Source organism: Leucoraja erinacea, chromosome 7, assembly GCF_028641065.1.
Source record: "Leucoraja erinacea ecotype New England chromosome 7, Leri_hhj_1, whole genome shotgun sequence".
NCBI lineage: Eukaryota > Metazoa > Chordata > Chondrichthyes > Rajiformes > Rajidae > Leucoraja > Leucoraja erinaceus.
In genome coordinates, this window is record NC_073383.1 from 73,132,766 (window position 1) to 73,152,462 (window position 19,697).

At 44.9% G+C, this 19,697-nt stretch overlaps 1 protein-coding gene across 1 annotated transcript in view; it reads left to right on the forward strand.

Annotated features, from left to right (window-relative positions):
- LOC129699107 (contactin-associated protein-like 5) overlaps positions 1–19,697 on the forward strand; it is a 1,038,064-nt gene that overhangs the window by 121,431 nt on the left and 896,936 nt on the right. The window contains exon 2 of the mRNA XM_055638766.1: positions 7,294–7,404. Coding sequence (XP_055494741.1) covers positions 7,294–7,404 — 111 coding nt within the window. The remainder of the gene's footprint in view (positions 1–7,293; positions 7,405–19,697) is intronic.

A 19,697-nucleotide genomic window follows, 5' to 3' on the forward strand; every position in this document is an offset into this window, starting at 1 on the left:
ATAAGAGACCAATTACTGGCCCGTGTTACACAGGGATGTGGTAAATTGGATAGAAAATTGGAGTAAAAGAGAAGCCGGAGAGACTATTATGTGAATACATTCTGTTTATTCCCGCAGAAATGAAACATTGTGAAGATTGTTTGAGGGGCCTTAGCTCGTGGAGTAATGACCTGACATTTACCAACCAGGTTATCAAAATTTGCAAAATACAAAATGGGAAGGCTGATATAATTGAATGATATTCAAAATACATTTCCTGCAGCTTAATACCGAGGGGGGATGATTGGGATGTGATGTTCAATGTTGATGAATGTGTATCGAATGTGAACATATGAATCATCATCTACTGAGCAGCAGTGATCTCTCCTGTCTGCTTTTCAAGGAACGGCAACTTAGTGCAGGTGAACTGCCACCTCCACAAAATCTTTCCAAGCCACTTGCAGAATGGCTAAATTAATGACTGATTTCCCATCCAATGTCCCCCGAATTGAAGCTTTATTCACTTACCATCAATGCCACCAGATGGGTCGCCTCGTCTCAATGCCCAGCACCATGCTCCTCGAGTAAGCAATCAAAAATATGTCAAGTACTTCCTTGAAGCGTCCTTGGCAAAAAAATAAATCCCCATTCACAAACGAACATTGCTTGCTCGTGGCCATTGAAAAGGCATCCGAGATGATATTAAGCACTTAAGGCACTGCTGGGAGCACAGCAATAGGAACATACAAGACAAGCGTTGCATGGTGGAACAGCCGTAGAGTTGCTGCCTTGTAGCGCCAGGGACCCGTGTTCGACACCTGGCTACTGGTGCTGTCTGTACGGAGTTTGCACGTTCTCCCTGTGACTGCAGGGGGAATTCTGAGTTTGGATTATTGTCATGTCTTTCGAGGTGCAGGAATGAGTAGGTTAACCTACAATGAGCGTTTGTCGGCACTGCGCCTGTACTCGCTAGAGTTTAGAAGAATGGGGGGGGGGGGGGGGGGGACACCTAATTGAAACATACAGAATAGTGAAAGGCTTGGATAGAGTGGATGTGGAGAGGATGTTTCCACTGGTGGGAGAGTCTAGGTCTGGAGGGCATCGCCTCAGAATTAAAGGACGTTCTTTGAGGATGGGGATGAGGTATAATTTCTTTAGTCAGAGGGTGGTGAATGTGTGGAATTATTTGCCACACAAGGCTATGGAGGCCAAGTCAGTGGATATTTTCAAGGCGGAGATAGATAGGTTCTTGATTAATACGGGTGTCAGAGGTTATGGGGAGAAGGCAGGAGAATAGGGTGAGGAGGAAGTGATATATCAGCTGCGGTTGAATGGCGGAGTAGACTTGATGGGCCGAACGGCCTAATTCTACTCCTATTCCTTATGACCTTATGACAGTGAAAAGCTTTTGTTGCATGCTAACCAGTCAGCAGAACGACAACATATGATTACCATCGAGCCACCCATAGTGTACAGACACATGATAAAGGAGATAATGTGCATAACATTTCATGCAAGGTAAAGTCCGATCAAAGGTAGTCCGAGGGTCCCTAGTGAATCAAAGATGGTCTGCGGGTCTCCAATGAGACGCGGGTTTTCCCTGGGTGTTCCGGCTTCCTCACACATTCCAAAGACGTACAGCTTTGTAGGTTAATCAGCCTCTGTAAATTGTTCCTGGTGTGTCGGATAGAACTTGTATGTGGGGTAATCATTGGTCGGCACGGACTTAGTGGGCTGAAGGGCCTGTTTCCACGCTGTATATCTAAACTAAACTACTTTCGACAAATCCCTTGTCTCGTCAACCACCTCTTGCCCCATCTGTGGCATGGTGGAGAGATAACATGTAATCAGGCAACTGAACCGCCCTCTCACCAGCCAGAGCATGTTCCTCACCTCCCATCTAACTCATTGGAGACCTTTGAACTATATGTAATCAGACACAAAAAATTGCTGGAGTAACTCAGGCAGCATATCTGGATAGAAGGAATGGGTGATGTATCAGGTCGAGACTCTTCTTCAGACTGAGAGTCAGGATGGAAGATTGCAACCTTCACGTGGTCCGCCCTGTTTCGACGAATGCAATCAACCCGGCGTGCACAATCAAATAGGATCAAATAGAACAAGTTGTCCTACAACTTTAGGCTGTGCACGCCATACGCAAGAAGAAGAAGGGGAGAGGGGGACATAGAGATATGGAAGGGTAAGGTGTGAAATCAAGAGATGAAAGGGGATGAGGTTGATGGAAAATGTAGTTGGCTGAGGAGAAGGTGTATATCTATGGTGTAATCCAGCACTGCAATTCCTTCCAACACATGTATTTAATCAGAGTTTATCTTGCACTAAATACCCATATACCCTTTATCACGTATCTGTAAACCATGGATGGCTTGATTGTCATCATGTATAGTCTTTTCCTTGACTGGACAGCACACAAAAAAAAAGGTTTTCACTGTACCTCGGTGCACATGAGACAAATAAACTAAACTAAATAATACACCAAAGAGTCCAAGGAATGGTTATTGAGTCATGTAGCACCGACTCTGAATCCTCACTTATTCCTATTCTCCAGAGATGCTGCCTGACCCGCTGAGTTATTCCAGCTTTTTAGACAATAGACAATAGGTGCAGGAGTAAGCCATTCGGCCCTTCGAGCCAGCACTGCCATTCAATGGGATCATGGCTGATCATCCACAATCAGTACCCCGTTCCTGCCTTCGCCCCATATCCCTAAACTCCACTATCCGTAAGACCTCTATCTAACTCTCTCTTGAAAGCATTCAGAGAACCAGCCTCCACCGCCCTCTGAGGCAGAGAATTTCACACACTCACAACTCTCTGTGTGAAAATGTTTTTCCTCATCTCGGTTCTAAATGGCTTACCACTTAAACAATGCCCCCTGGTTCTAGACTCCCCCAACATTGGGAACATGTTTCCTGCCTCTAGTGTGTCCAACCCTTTAATAATGAAGAAGGGTTTTGGCCCGAAACATTGCCTATTTCCTTCGCTCCATAGGTGCTGCTGCACCCCCTGAGTTTCTCCAGCATTTTTGTGTACCTTTAATAATCTTATATGTTTCAATAGGATCCCCACTAATCCTTCTAAAGTATACGATAAAGCCAAGCCGCTCCAATCTATCAACATATGACAGTCCCACCAACCCGGGAATTAACCTTGAGAACCTACGCTGCACTCGCATGAATGGCAAGAATGTGCTTCCTCAAGTTTGGAGAACAAAACTGCACACAATACTCCATGTGTGGTCTCACAACGGCACTGTACAACTGCAGGAGGACCTCTTTGCTCCTATACTCAACTCCTTGTTATGAAGGCCAACATGCCATTCGCATTCTTCACTGCCTGCTGTACCTGCTGTAGACATTGTCAGAGACATTGTCGTAGGGGATTCCAGTCGCTGTTTTTCGGCGACCTGCTACTACTGTGACAGTCGCCAGTAGTCGCCAAAAAAGACGCCTAAGTGGGAGAGGCCCATTAATTTGACTTCAGGAAGAATGGCAAAACGTTGGACGGTGATTTGTCAGAATGGTATCGCGTAGGCAGGATTTCAGTTAATTGAAGAGAAAAGATAAGCGGGACATTTCTCTCCAACCATTGGAGACATAGAATGGATTTTCAAAATGTTGTGTTTTGATAGAGAACAGGAAACAATTACTACTACTACAAGGACATGGTTTATTTATATTACATAAAAGGGGGGGGAAATCATTTGAGGGTAGCAATGTTCTCTTACACAATGAATTTTAATTTAGAAGACAACTGAAGATAGATGTTTTGATTTTTTTTAAACCGTCTATAATACCCGTTATTATATTGAGCATTTAGCATGGCAAGAAAGAATAACTTTCTACCCTGAGATTCCCAAAATACTCAGCCACTAGTTTTACTGTTATATTTTGGGATCTCTTGAATGTTACTTAACTGATTTTAGAAAATAATGAGTATTAGGAATATCATTACCAATGTTGGTAGCGGCAACCCATGTGGCAGATTTTCAATTTATATTTAGTAATTACCGAGAATCATAATTAAACCCACGTATAAGGTAGAACACCATAAAGCAGGGGCCTCTAAACATTTCAGCTAGAGTTACTGCCTTAATGCCCCTGTCCCAGTTAGGAAACCTGAACGGAAACCTATGGAGACTTTGCGCCCCACCTGGAGGTTCCCGGAGGTTTTTGTCAGTCTCCCAAATGGTCGAAAGTGGTTTCCGCTTCTTCTATGTTCCGACGATTATTTTAAAAAATTCAAAACTGGCCGCGACTAAAAATAGGTTGTCGTTTTAAAAATCGGTAATTTCTTAGTCGAAGCCGGTTGCGATGCTAGTTGAAGATGGTTGCCGGAGGTTGCAGGTGGTTGCCGGAGGTTGCAGGTGGTTGCCGGAGGTTGCAGGTAGTGGAAAGCAACCACCTTCAACTAGCATCGCTAGTTTTGAAATAATCGCCGGAACATAGAAGAAGCGGAAACCACTTTCGACCATTAGGGAGAGTGACAAAAACCTCCGGGGACCTCCGGGAACCGCACGGAAACCTTGGGTGGGGCGCAAAGTCTCCAGAGGTTTCCGTTCAGGTTTCCTAAGTGGGACAGGGGCATTACAGCACCAGAGACCCAGCTTCAATCCTGACCTTGGGAGCTACTAGTACAGCATTTGTACGTTCTTCCTCTGACCACGAGTGTTTTCTCCAGGTGCTCAGGTTTCCTCCCACATTCCAAAGAAGTGCATGCTTGTAAGTTAATTGGTTCCGTAAATAGCCCCCAGTGCTTAATTTGTAAAACTGGGATAACATAGAACAGGTGTAAGGGTGACTGTTGGTCGGTGAGGTGAAGAGACCATTTCCGCGCTGTATCTCTAAAACTAAAACTAATCTACAAGACCATTCGGAATCCCAACAACAGAGGGATGAAGAGCACAGTACAGGGTCTTGGTGAGACCACACCTGGAGTACCTGTATTGCGTACAGTTTTGGTCTCCAAATCTGAGGAAGGACATTATTGCCATAGAGGGAGTGCAGAGAAGGTTCACCAGACTGATTCCTGGGATGTCAGGACTGTCTTATGAAGAAAGACTGGATAGACTTGGTTTATACTCTCTAGAATTTAGGAGATTGAGAGGGGATCTTATAGAAACTTACAAAATTCTTAAGGGGTTGGACAGGCTAGATGCAGGAAGATTGCTCCCGATGTTGGGGAAGTCCAGGACAAGGGGTCACAGCTTAAGGGTAAGGGGGAAATCCTTTAAAATCGAGATGAGAAGAACTTTTTTCACACAGAGAGTGGTGAATCTCTGGAACTCTCTGCCACAGAGGGTAGTTGAGGCCAGTTCATTGGCTATATTTAAGAGGGAGTTAGATGTGGCCCTTGTGGCTAAGGGGATCAGGGGGTATGGAGAGAAGGCAGGTACGGGATACTGAGTTGGGTGATCAGCCATGATCATATTGAATGGCGGTGCAGGCTCGAAGGGCCGAATGGCCTACTCCTGCACCTAATTTCTATGTTTCTATGTTTCTATATTTGTATGCAGGAAATCCCTGGGTTTCATCAGGAATCTGCCCCTGAGGATTAGCTGTAAACCAATTTCCTTGCATGTCAGAAATGTCTGTTTCTATAGTAACCCATGCCATTATTGCTTTATAATTCTTTAATTTCATTGAATAATCCTCCTGGCACTGCCCATATTTAAGCTAATTGAATGGATGTTTTATTTAGTTACTAATGACTCCCATGAAACTTTTTTATTATTCTTATAACTAACTTGTAAAAAAAGCTTTAAATTTAGTTTAGTTTATTGTCACGTATGCCAGGGTAAGGTGCAAAGCTTTTGTTGCGTGCTATACAGTCAGTAGAAAGACAATACATGATTACAGTGGAGCCATGTACAGTGTTCGGATACATGATAAGGGATAATGTTTAGTGCAACGTGAGCCAGCAAAGTCTGATCAAGGATAGTTCGAGGTTCACCAACAAGGTAGATAGGAGTACAGGACTGCTCTCTGGTTGTGGTAGGATGATTCAGTTGCCTGATAACAACTGGGAAGAAACTGTCCCTGAATCTGGAGGTGTGCGTATTCACACTTCTATACCTTTTGCCTGATGGGAGAGGGGAGAAGAGGGAGAATTTGCACAGTTGGATTTCTGAGTCACATCATTTGTAATCCATGGAGCCCTGCAAAGTCTACAAAGCAAACTCATTGTTGAGGAACAGGAGCTGAAATGGCGCAAAGTGACCAAATAGCCACTCAGTGGGATCACTTATGATTTCAACCGCACAAGAACCTCCACCATGCCTACTCTAAACTCAGCACTCAGCATTTCCCTTGCCACAGTGCTCGATCCCAATCTCTGTACAGTGGTGCAGCAAGTCGATCAACTGCATCACAGATCCAGCTCCAACAACCCAGGTTCAATCCTGACCTCTGGCGCTGTCCGAGTGGGGTTTTGCACGTCCTCCCCTTGACCAGGCGGGATCTCCCCGTGGCCAGTGCAAATCACTTCTTGTGGGTGGCGAGTGCTCAAGCCTAGGGGAGGAGTAGACGGTAAAGTGGTAAGAATAAAATGGGGATGGAACACTAGAGCGGCACGGTGGTGCAGGGGCAGAGTTGCTGCCTTAAGGGGCTGCCCCACTTTCACGACCTACATCACCACCTTTTTTACTCGTGGACATTTTTCATCATGTTGAAAAAACGCCCCGACCTACTTGTTGCCACGAGTACCTACGACTAGCATCACAACCTGCTACGACCTACCTATGACCTACCTATGACCTTGTGACGACAATGCTGCGAGTATGAGTCAAGGGCAAACTCGGCAGAGGTCGTGAATTAGTTTGTGAAAGTGGGACAGGCCCTTTACAGCACTTACAGTGCCAGAGACCCGGGTTCGATCCAGACTGCGGGCGCAGTCTGTACGGAGTTTGTACGCTCTCCCCGTGACCACGTGGGCTCTCTCCAAGATCTCCGGTTTCCTCCCACACTCCAAAGAAGTACAGGTTAGTAGGTTAATCAGCTTGGTTTCAGTGTAAATTGTCCCCTCATGTGTGTGTGTGTGTGTGTGTGTGTGTGTGTGTGTGTGTGTGTGTGTGTGTGTGTGTGTGTGTGTGTGTGTGTGTGTGTGTGTGTGTGTGTGTGTGTGTGTGTGTGTGTGTGTGTGTGTGTGTGTGTGTGTGTGTGTGTGTGTGTGTGTGTGTGTATGTGTGCAGGGTAGTGTAGGATAGGGATCGCTGGTCGGCATGGACCCGTTGGGCCGAGCGGCCTGTTTCTGCGCTGTATTACTGAATTAAAGCCTGTTCTCTTTCCCCCACAGACAATTGTGACAATCACCTTGTATCTGGCCTGCCTCCGTCGGCATTCAGCTCCTCCTCAGCGTTATCTGCCAGCCACAGCCCCAGCTTTGCAAAGCTGAACAGGCGAGATGGTAAGTCCCAGGCTCTTTGTTCGTGGTCAGGCCAAATTGCTCGTCTTCAGCGTGCATACACTTCAAAGGAAAACTTACCAACTGGCCTTCCGTTCACCAGCAACGGAAATATCTCAGCTGCCTCCCATATATGATATTGCACGTGATACGTACAATGTGAATTTACAATCACGGTAGTGCTTGTCAAATACTGTGGCAAATGCTTGTTCCCTGACGTGCAATAGAACCGAGATCAACAATAATATATGACAGGTTAATGTTTTCTCAAGCTGACAGCAGAGGTGCTGTTCATCAGCATGTAATTGTATCGCAATCTTACAGGTTACTTAAAGCAAGTGGCTGTCTTGCAAACTGATTTGAGATGTTCTTTTGATGCTTTGCTGAGAGATATTGGGCAACAACTTGTGTTGTGCGGCGTTTCTTCCCTGCTGTTGTCAAGCAATTGAATCATCCTACTGCAACCAGAGAGCAATGCTGAACTGCCATCTACCTCTGATGCCCCTCGGACTAACCTTGCTGGCTTTACCTTGCACTAAATGATATTATGTTATCGTGTATCTATACACTGTAGATGGATTGATTGGGATCATGTATTGGCTTTGTGCTGGCTGGTTAAGACCCTGGCCCACGATGCAAGTTCACCCAAGAGCTCTCTATCGAGTTAAAAAAATAATCAAAATCGTGGTATGTACGTAACGGCCCTGTGGATGTACGTAGGACCTCGTGGATGTACCCTAGCGGCTCGTAATGCTAATGGCAGGTACTCGGGAAACGCGGTAACTCGTGAAGTTTTTTCAACACTGTGAAAAATGTCCAAGTGTTACTGCATTTCCCGAGTACCTGCCGCTCGCATTACGAGCCGCTACGGGACATCCACGAGGTCCTACGTACATTCTACGTACTTACCACGAGTTTGATTTTTTTTAAAAACTCGGGAGAGCTCTTGGGTGAACTCGCATCGTGGGACAGGCCCTTTAGCGTGCAACTAAAGCCTTTCTCTGTACCTCGGACTAACACTCTACCTCAGAGTACATGTGACAATAAACTAAACTGAAGAAAAATCATGAGAGGAATAGATCGGGTAGATGCACAGAATCTCTTGCCCAGAGAATGGGAATCGAGGACCAGAGGACATAAGTTCAAGGTGAAGGGAATAAGATTTAATAGGAATCTGATGGATAACATTTTCACACAAAGGGTGGTGGGTGTATGGAACAAGCTGCCAGAGGGGGTAGTTGAGGCAGGGACTATCCCAACGTTTAAGAAATAGTTAGACAGGTACATGGTTAGGACCAGTTTGGAGGGATATGGACCAAATGCAGGCAGGTGGGACTAGTTTAGCTGGGACATGTTGGCCGGTGTGGGAAAGTTGGGCCGAAGGGCTTATTTCCACACTGTATCACTCTATGACTAAGACTCATTAGCTCCCATGGCACTGCTCCCAATGGATCAGCATCGAGGCAAGAGAATGGGTGGGAGCAGCATACAATTTTATCATTGAAGGAAGCTGGGGAGATGTATTCATTAACTGTAAACATGGCTAGCCATTGCTGGGTGTGACATTTTTTTAAATCCTCTCTACAACACCATTTCTTTGTGTCTTCCTTGCTCTGACTCCCTGATACAGTTAATACTGCTACAGTTCCAGTCAATCTCTCCTTGAGTTTTATGAAGTTTTGATTTTGTTTGTTTTTTTGATACAGTGCGGAAACAGACCCTTAGACTCACCAAGCCCGTGCCGACCAGCGATTACCTGTACTTACACTAGTTCTGTGCTACACACGAGGGATAACTTACAGAAGCCAATTAACTTACAGATTGCTTTGTAGAGGAAACCTGAGCACCCGGAGAAAACCCACGCAGTCACGGGGAGAACGTGCAAACTCCGTACAGACGGCACCCGCAGTCGGGATCAAACCCAGGTCTCTGGTGCTGTAAGGCTGCAGCTCTACTGCTGTGCCACCCGAGGACTAGAATTGGGCACAAAGGTGTAACATAGTCTTCTCACCTTGGTAATCTTTCTCCTGTAAAAAGACCAGGGATCATTCTTGCTTTGTCACAAGCTCGTCCTATTACTGTCCAACATACTCTAGTATCACCATCTGTGCATCCATTAAAGCCTGTACTAATAATGTACATTGCATACAGATCAGCTGCAGAATTGGGCATAGAGATGGCAGATCGAGTTTAATCCGAGCAAGTGGGGAAGTTGCACTTTAGGAGGTCAATCATAACGGGGAACAAAAATACAATGAATGTCCTGACCATTAAGCCTGACCCTTAGTACCATTGATGTGAAGACTGATCTCGGTGTCCAAGTCCATAATTCGCTGAAATTAGATAGTAGTAAGGAAGTTGTATTGTATGCTTAGTTCCATAAGTTTGGGCATTAAGAATGAAAGTCAAGATGCAGCTTTATCGTACTTTGTTGAGGCCGCATTTCGAGTATTGTGCGCAGTTCATGGTCACCCCATTACAGGAAGGATGTGGAGGCATTTGGAAAGGGTGCTGAGAATGTTGCATGGATCAGGGAGTATTAGCTACAGGGAGAGGTTGGACAGACTTGGGTTGTTTTTTCTGTTACGCCAGAGATTGCGGGGAGATCTGTTCGAAGTAAGTAATATTATGAGAGACATAAAAAGAGTAAACTGTCAGACCCTTTTTCCATAAATGAAAAAATAAATATTAGAAGGAATAGGATTAAGGTGAGAGGGGCAAAGTTTAGAGATGTGCGGGGTAATATACTTTTTAAACAGGGTGGTGTTGCTGGAGGTGGTTCAATCTGATACATCAGTGGCATTTTCAAAAACCTTTGGATAGGCATTATGGATATGCAGGGGATGGAGGGAGCAGATAAATGAGTGATGGCATCATAGTCATACAGTGCGGAAACAGGCCTTTCGTCTCAACCTGCCCTCGCAGACCAACATGTCCCATCTACATTAGTCCCACCTGCCTGCGTTTGGCCCATATCCCTCTAAACCTGTCCTATCCATGCACCTGTCTAAATGTTTCTTGAATGTTGCGATACTATCTGCCTCAACTACTTCCTCCGGCAGCTCGCTCCATACAACCACCAGCCTCTGTATGAAAATGTTACCCCTCAGGTTCCTATGAAATCTTAACTCCCTCACCTTAAACCTTGAACCTCTGGTTCTCGATTTCCCTCCCTCTAGGCAAGAGACTTTGTGCGTCTACCCGATTATGTACAGCTCTGTAAGATCAGTATACCTACAAGATCATGTTCGGCACATTGCCGGCTGAAGTGCCTGCTCTCGTGCAGTTCTGTTCTACTCTCCACGTTTCTATTCAAAACTGACAAAGACCAATTACTAAATTAAAGATAAGCACAAAATGCCTGAGTAACTCAGCGAGACAGGCAGCATGCCCTGAGTGGATAGATGGAATGGGTGACGTTTCGAGCTGAGACCCTTCTTGAGACTAAATTCATTTTTTTTTATCGTTGTATTTTTGAATTTAATATTACAAGAGCTCATTTGTATGTGTGAGTATCAGGGATTTGTAACCAGGAGAGTGCCTGTATTAGCAACCTCATTAGCAACTCAAGAGAGTGATTATGTTTGCAATATGGTCTCACTGCACAGTTCCATGAAATGAGCCTTATTTTGAAGTCCAGTTGATAATCTTCATCACTTTCTATTGCATTGCAAGTAAACTGTAATCAGTAGTATGAACTGGGTCTGGCCTACTTGGCACGATCTCCATCTCAATCTCTGGATCTTAATGTCCTCATTACCAGTGTCTAACAAGCTGCACTCCGAAAATGTATCGCAACTGAAATTAGTCACAACTCTGTGCATTACGCAGCCTAATTATCTTTCGCCCTGATTTAATGTTTTGTTACGGACACTGCCACAACATACACCAAGGGATTGGTTGTCACAATAGCATGCACAGTAGGATTAAAAAATAAATCCAGTACTTTCTTGATACACATTAGTGGGCAGCACAGTGGCACAGCGGTAGTGGCGGTATACCAGTGCCAGAGACCTGCGTTTGATCCTGACTACTACAGGTGCTGTCTGTATGGAGTTTGTACATTCTCCCTGTGACTGTGTGGGTTTTCTCCGGGAACTCCGGTTTCCCCCACTTTCCAAAGACATTTAGGTTTGTAGGTTAATTGGCCTCGGTATAAAACATTTTTAAATTATCCCTTGTGTGTAGGATAGAGCTAGTGTACGGATGATCGCTAGTCGGCGCAGACTTGGTGAACTCAAGGGCCTGTTTCCGGGCTGTGACTCTGTATCTCTGAACACATAGGGGCTCAAATCGTAGAGTTACTGCTTCATCACTCCAGCTACCAAGGTTCAGTCCTGAGCCCTGGTGCTGAATGTGTGGAGCTTGCAGGTGCATCCTGTGACCATGTGGGTGACCTTGAGTTGCTCGGTTTCCCACCACATTCCCAAATTGGACACAGTTTATTATCCTCAGTGTTTAGTTGGGCAACGCAATGTGGAGCAATGGAAGCTTTTCACTGTACCTCGCTGCACGTGACAATAAACTAAACTCTACTGAGATGGGCGGATTGATTGATGTGGCCTGGTAATGGGCCCTTTGGTCAACCAAGTCCACACCATCCATCGATCACCCATTCACTCAAGTTCTATGTAATCCCAGTTTCACATCCACTCCCTACACACAAGGGGAGTTTCGCAGAGGCCGATTAACCTACAAACCCGCACGTCTTTGGTGTGTGGGATTTGACTCGCGGTCGCAGGGAGAACATGCAAACTCCACACAGACAGCGCCCGATGTCGGGATCGGTCCTGGGTCTCTCGTGTTATATGGCAGCAGCTGTGGCGCCCAAATGCAATGGGAATATGGGGGAGCGTAAAACGGGTTAGGGTAAGATGAGGGTAAAATTGGACTCTGCCCAGTGGAAGCAGCATGGATCTTTACCTGGCTAAGAGGTCTACAATTAGTGGGCACAGCCTCAGAATAATCTTGTATAAGACGTTGGTGAGACCGCATTAAGAATATTGTGTTCAGTTCTGGGCGCCATCTTATAGGAAAGATACTATCAAGCTTGAAAGGGTTCAGAAAAGATTTATGAGGATGTTGCCAGGACTAGAGGGTGTGAGCTATCGGGAGAGGTTAAGTAGGCTGGGTCTATATTCCATGGAATGTAGGAGGATGAGGGAAGATCTTATAGAGGTGTACAAAATCATGAGAGGAATAGATCGAGTAGATGCACAGAGTCTTTTACCCAGAGTAGGAGGATCGAGAACCAGAGGACATAGGTTCAAAGGTGAAGGGGAGAAGATTTAATAGGAATCCGAGGGGAACCTTTTTCACACAGAGGGTGGTGGGTGTATGGAACAAGCTGCCAGAGGAGGTAGTTGAGGCTGGGACTATCCCATCGTTTAAGAAACAGTTGGACAGGTACATGGATAGGACAGGTTTGGAGGGTTATGGACCAAGCGCAGGCAAATGGGACTCGGGTAGCTGGGACATTGTTGGCCGGAGGTACACAAAATTGCTGGAGAAACTCAGCGGGTGCAGCAGCATCTATGGAGCGAAGGAAAAATTCTTCCTTCGCTCCATAGATGCTGCTGCACCCGCTGAGTTTCTCCAGCAATTTTGTGTACCTTCGATCTTCCAGCATCTGCAGTTCCTTCTTGAACACATTGTTGGCCGGTGTGGGCCGGGAGTTGGGCCGAAGGGCCTGTTTCCATACTGTATCACTCTATGACTCTAATAGGTGTAATTTGTGAGTATTAAGTAAAGAGAAATTTCTTCACGCAAAACAGGCAAGTCTTTAGAATTCTCATCTCTGCAGAGTTGTGAAGACTCGGGCATTGATTGTATCCAATATAAATCAATAGATGTCTGGAACATAGAAAAGTACAGCACAGGAACAAGTCCTTCAGCCCACACTGTCTGTGGTGAACTAAACTACATTGATGCCAAATTAAACTCACCTCACCTGACTGCTCATGATCCTCTATTCGTTACATATCCATGTGCCAGTCTAAAAGCTTCTTGAACACCACTAATGCAGCTGCGTTCCACATCAACCCTGGCAGTGTGTTCCATGCCTTCTCCACACGCTGTGTATTGAAAAAAAATGGGGTTAGGAGGGAGTGATAGATCAGCCATGATTGAAAGGTGGAGTAGACTTGATGGGCTGAATGGCCTAATTCTGCCCCTAGAATTTAAGGTCAAAAGGTCATAAGAAATAGTAGAATTAAGTAATTTGGCCATTCAAGTCTATTCCGCCATTCACTCTCGCCCTCCTAACCCCATTCTCCCCATAACCTCTGACGCACGTACTAATCAAGAATCTACTTAGGAAACCTGAACGGAAACCTCTGCAGATTTTGCGCCCCACCCAAGGTTTCCGTGCGGTTCCCGGAGGTTGCAGGTGGTTACCAGAGGTTGCAGGTAGTGGAATCAGGTAGGGAGACTGACAAAGACCTCCGGGAACCGCACGGAAATCTTGAGTGGGGCGCAAAGTCTCCAGAGGTTTCCGTTCAGGTTTCCTAAATGGGACAGGGGCCGGACTCTGCCTTTAAAAATATCCACTGACGGCCTCCACAGCCTTCAGAGGCAAAGAATTCCACAGATTCACCACCCTCTGACTAAATAAACTTCTTCTCATCCCCTTCCTAAAAGAACCTCCTTTAATTCTGAGGCGATGACCTCTATTCCTAGACTCTCCCACTTGTGAACTTATGAGCTGGCACATTGCCATTAAATTATTTCCCTCCTACCTATCTGCTCTGCCCTCTGGATATTGATACTTCCACCCTGGGAAAAATGTTCTGACAGTCTATCGTATAAGACAAACTCTTGGACAGAGCAGTGAAATTATGTTGAGTAGAAAATTGGCCTTGATTTTTCTGAATGCTGCAGTATATTTGAGAGGACATAACTGCTCCTCTGTTATCTGTTTTTTTGTAAATGTATTCGTTTTGTGGGATCTGGTTATCAATGCCAAGATCATATTTTATTGCTCATGCCTAATTAACCCCACCAGAAAGGGTTATCAGCAAACTTTTCGAGCTGCAGCAAGCTTACATTATCAAAAGAATGAGGGTGAGGCCCAGTGCAAATTAGGCAAATTCACAGCACCTCATATTTTGCTTGGGCAGCTTGCACCCCAGCGGCATGAACATTGACTTCTTTAAATTCAAGTAACCCTTGCCTTCCCTCTCTCTCCAGTCCTATCCCCCTCCCCCTTCCCAGTTCTACGACTAGTCTGACCATCCTCATTTACATTTCATCTCTGTTTGCTTTGTTGTTACCTTCTCCTAGATAACAATGATCTATTCTACATTTTCCTTGATCTCTATTCCCTTTGTCTCATTTTCACACCTTACACTGCCTTATCTTTGTATCTCCCTATCCCCTGACAGTCTGAAGAAGGGACTCGCCACGAAACATCACCCATTCCTTCTACAATTACAATTACACTAATACTTTATTAGCCAATTATGTTTTGCAACATACGAGGAATACCATTTGCCAAGTCAGGCATACAAATAAAAAGCAATGGAACACACAAATGCATCCACCACAGTGACTCCTCCACATTAGTCACTGTGATGCAAGGCGAAAAAAAGTTCAAATCTCTTCCCCCGCGGTCTGGGGCCTCGAACCCTCTGTAGATGGGCCGATCTTGACTCCCGTAGCCAGTGGCGTTTTGCCATCCGCATCGAGGTGATCAGCTCCTGCATTGGTGAGATCCAGAGATGCTGCCAGACCCGCTGAGTTACTCCATCATTTTGTGTCTATCTACATTCTCAAAAGTTAGCAATGGCTGATCTGACATATGCAGCGGCTTGCAAAGTGCCCACCAACAACTGGTAGTTAGTGGTGATTTCGAGCAACATTTCAAAATCTGACTTTGCATACTTAACCCAGAGGTGCATTAGTAGAGTTACTGATTCACAGCACCAGAGACCCGGGTTCGATCCTGGCTACGGGTGCTGTCTACGGGTACGGCGGCAGGCGTGGGCACACCGCAACGCCCTGTGTCTCCCTTTCAAGGGAGATGCTAAAAATGCATTTCGTTGTCTCTGTACTGTACACTGACAATGACAATAAATTGAATCATTTCATTTATTTTTTTTTGTCTGTACGGAGTTTCTACGTTCTCCCTGAGACTGGGTGATTTTTTCTTGGTGCTCCCCTCTAAAGACATACAGGTTTGTCGGTTAATTGGCTTTGGTAAAAATTCTCACCTAGTATGTAGGGAAGTACTAGTGTACGGGGATCGCTGGTCTGTATGGGCTCATGGGACGAAGGGCCTGTTTCCACGCCGTATCTTTAAACTAAACTGCCCGCTCTCATTTTAGCACAGCACAGTGGCACAGCGGTAGAGTTGCTGCCTTACAACATCAGAGGCCCGGGTTCGATCCTGACTATGGGTGCTGTCTGTACGGAGTTTGTACCTTCTCCCTGTGACTGAGTAGGTTTTTTCCGGGTGCTAGGGTTTACTCCCACACACTGAAGATGTGCGGATTTTGAGGCTAATTGGCTTCTGTAAATTGTTCCTCATATGTAGGGTAGAACTAGTCTACAGGTGATTGTTTAAGAAAGAACTGCAGATACTGGAAAAATCAAAGGGAGACAAAAAATGCTGGAGAAACTCATTGGGTGAGGCAGCATCTATGCAGAGAAGGAATAGGCGACATTTCGGGTTGAGACCCTTCTTCAGACTGAAGAAGAGTGTCGGACCGAAACGTCGCCTATTCTGAGTTTCTCCAGCATTTTATGTCTACATGTGATTGTTGGTCAGCATGGACCAGGTGGGCCGAAGGGCCTGTTTCCACATTGTATTTCTAAACTCTAAACTAAAGCTTTAAAAAAACACCTCTTCCATAGGATCTGCAAGAATAAGCTTGACTGTGGAACAGACTACAGGACTGCTTGTGGTATTGAGCAGGACAATGATGAATTTTGCTGTCAGAACCGTCAGCACCAGTTTGGTATCTGAGATTTCCATACTTTTCCCGGGGATGGTGATCTTCAGGACTGATGGTCATGGGCGTTTTTCATGCACTACTTGTTAAGTTGTTACTCAACGCACCGGATGTATAATTCAAGAGCCTGCAAATAAGATATTGTGCTGGGCAGTTCATGTCTCCACCTCTTTGAAATCGTCAAGAATAAAGTACTTTGAAATGGAGGGTTATGGTATGAGTGCAGGCAGGTGGGACTAAGGGGAAAAAAAAAAATTGTTCGGCACGGACTTGTAGGGTCGAGATGGCCTGTTTCCGTGCTGTAATTGTTATATGTTATATGGTTATATGGTTATATGATCTGAGGCTGTGAAAAGCACTACTTGGGAGAGACTTGGGAGTTTCTGCCGTCGCTACTGTTTACAAGTTGCCTGTGAGTCGCAATCAAAGTTCCATCATTTTCTGAATTGATTTAGGTGGCGCAGTGGGTAGAGTTGCAGCCTTACTGTGGCAGAGACTGGGCTTGATCCTGACCACCAGTGCTGTCTGTACGGAGTTTTATTATTAATTTTTTTTTAAATTATTTTTTTATTAGAGGCAGGTACATATCATATTAAAAACATTTCATGTATATCATTCCTACATTACTAATATTATCGATTGGTATTAACTCTGCTTCTAGCATTTTTTTTATATAGATAGAAAATAAGAAAGAGAAATTAAAAAAAAGAAAAAGCATGATAAAGAGGAATGGAATCATTTACTAAAAATACAACGTTGGAGATAAGTTTGTAAATTATAAAGTATAACTTTTCATCTAATCCTTAATTCGAGTTTCAGTCAGGTTCCCGTGCCGAACCAATCTGCCCCTTCAAGTAGTCAATGAATGGAGACCATATTCTGATTAAAAAAAGTTCTTGTTTGTCCATTAAGACAAATCTGATTCTTTCCAAAAGTAAGGTCTCCGACATTTCCACAATCCACATTTTAATTGTGGGGGTCTGTACGGAGTTTTACGTTCTCCCCGAGACCTGCGTGGGTTTTGTCTGGGATCTCTGATTTCCTCCCACACTCCAACGACATGCGTTGTAGTTATCGCGGATCGCTGGTCGGTGTGTCTCAGTGGGCCAAAGAGCCTGTTTCCACGCTGTATCTCTACACTCTAGTTTTAGCTCCAATTTACTTGCATAGCCACAAAACATGCAGGCCTACATAAACTATGAACGGTTTTAACTTTATCTTGATGTAGTCAACCATCCTAACAACATCTAGAGAGCAGTCCTGGACTATTATCTACCTCATTGGAGACTGTCGGACTATCTTTGATCAGACTTTACTGGGTATATCTTGCAATAAACAGTATTCCCTTTATCGTGTACATGTTTACTATGGATGGCTTGATTGTAATCATGCATTGCCTTTCTGCTGGCAGGTTAGCAAAAGCTTGTTTGTATCTCAACAGACATGACAATAAACTAAACTCAAAGTGTGATGACCCAGTGGGACTTAGAAATACCATTAGAAATAGCTTTATAGAAAAATAAGTGAAAATAATTTTAAAATAAATGTCCGCCATATGATAAATCGTGTAAAAAATAAAATTCTCGCGCGGCAAAATATTTCCTTCGTAAATCATGAGTTTCAAATTATAGACGCTTCCATAAATATTCATTAGCCCTTTAAATAACTTAATAGGTTTTGTTGAAAGGACAGGAACAAGCATGCTTAGCAAAATCTTCACCGAAACGGATGAGTTTGGTTTGAGGTGGTGTGTGGTCAGTTTGGAAGGCAGAAAACAGATTTGGGCTGGACAAAATGAACAAATGAACTGCCTTAAGGGCCTGTCCCACTGTACGAGGTAATTCAATAGTTTTCCCGAGTTTCCCCTGATTTGAACTCGGAGAATTACGGTAATAGACACTCGTAGGTACTCGGGGCGCTCGTGGATATTTTTCAACATGTTGAAAAATCTTCACAAGCTTACCGCGTTTCCGGAGTACCTGCCGTTAGCGTTACGAGCAGCTAAGAGGCGTCCCGAGCTCCGATGTACCCGCTACGTACATTCTACGTACTTACCATGAGTTTGATTTTTTTAAAAACTCGGGAGAGCTCTTGATTTACGTCGTACAGTGGGACAGGCCCTTTAGATAGGCACAAAATGCCGGAGTAACTCAACAGGTCAGGCAGCATCTCTGGAGAGAAGGAATGGGTGACGTTTCGACTCGAGATGTCACCCATTCCTTCTCTCTAGAGATGCTGCCTATCCCGCTGAGTTACTCCGGCATTTTGTGTCTCATCTTCGGGTTAAACCGGCATCGGCAGTTCCTTCCTACACTTCATTTGTGAGAGAGCGCAGCTGTTTTGGAGATAGTTCATGAATCACTGTATTGGCCAGCAATAAATGGAGGGGTGAGAGGCTCCATATAAAAGTCTGTTGTGCACAGATGTATGGCAGCAATGCACCAAAAGGAGCCCGATGCTGAACATAAGGTGCTGGGTACACTTCAGGCGAAGGCGGCAGGTGAAGCCTAATGGCTAAAGTCAAAAACTGCAAGAATGACGGTCGATTATTTTCCCAACTAGCCCACATCTGCAGCCATCATTCACTGTCTGAAGGCTCATTCTGCTTGATATTGCACTCCAGATTAAGTTATAAAAGTCAATATAGCCCATCATTTGCTGGAGATGAGTTTGCTTTGTAAAGTTCACAAGTGAATGGGATTTCAGACTCGCAACAACGTCAGCACGCTATCTTGAACTGTCCGTCAGTTTAGAGATGTAGTATTGAAATAGAGCCTTCAGCCCACCGAGTCTATGCTGACCATTGATTATCCATTCACACTAGTTCTATGTTATCCCGGCCTCTCATGCATTCCTCTACTCACTACGGGACAATTCACAGAGGCCTACTAACCTCCAGACTCGCACATCTTTGAGATAGTCTTATACTGTGGGAACAGGCCCTACGGTCCAACGTGGCCACGCTGACCAACGTGCCCCATCTACACTAGCCCACCTACCTACCATATCCATCTAAACCTGTCTTATCCATGTACCTGTCCACGTGTTTCTTAAATGTTGTGATAATACCTGCCTCAACTATCTGTTCCATACACCCACCACCCTTTGTCAGGCAACATCTCTGGAGAGAAGGAATGGGTGACGTTTCGATCCTTCAGGTTCCAATTGAAATCCCCCCTCTCCCCCCCCCATCACCTAAAACCTATATGCTCTAATAATTGATTCCCCTATGTGCTCTAGTAATTGATTTGGACAAAAACTCTGTACATTTACCCAATCTATTCCTCTCATGATTTTGTACACTTCAAGAAGATCACCCCTCATCCTCCCGTGCTCCAAGGAATA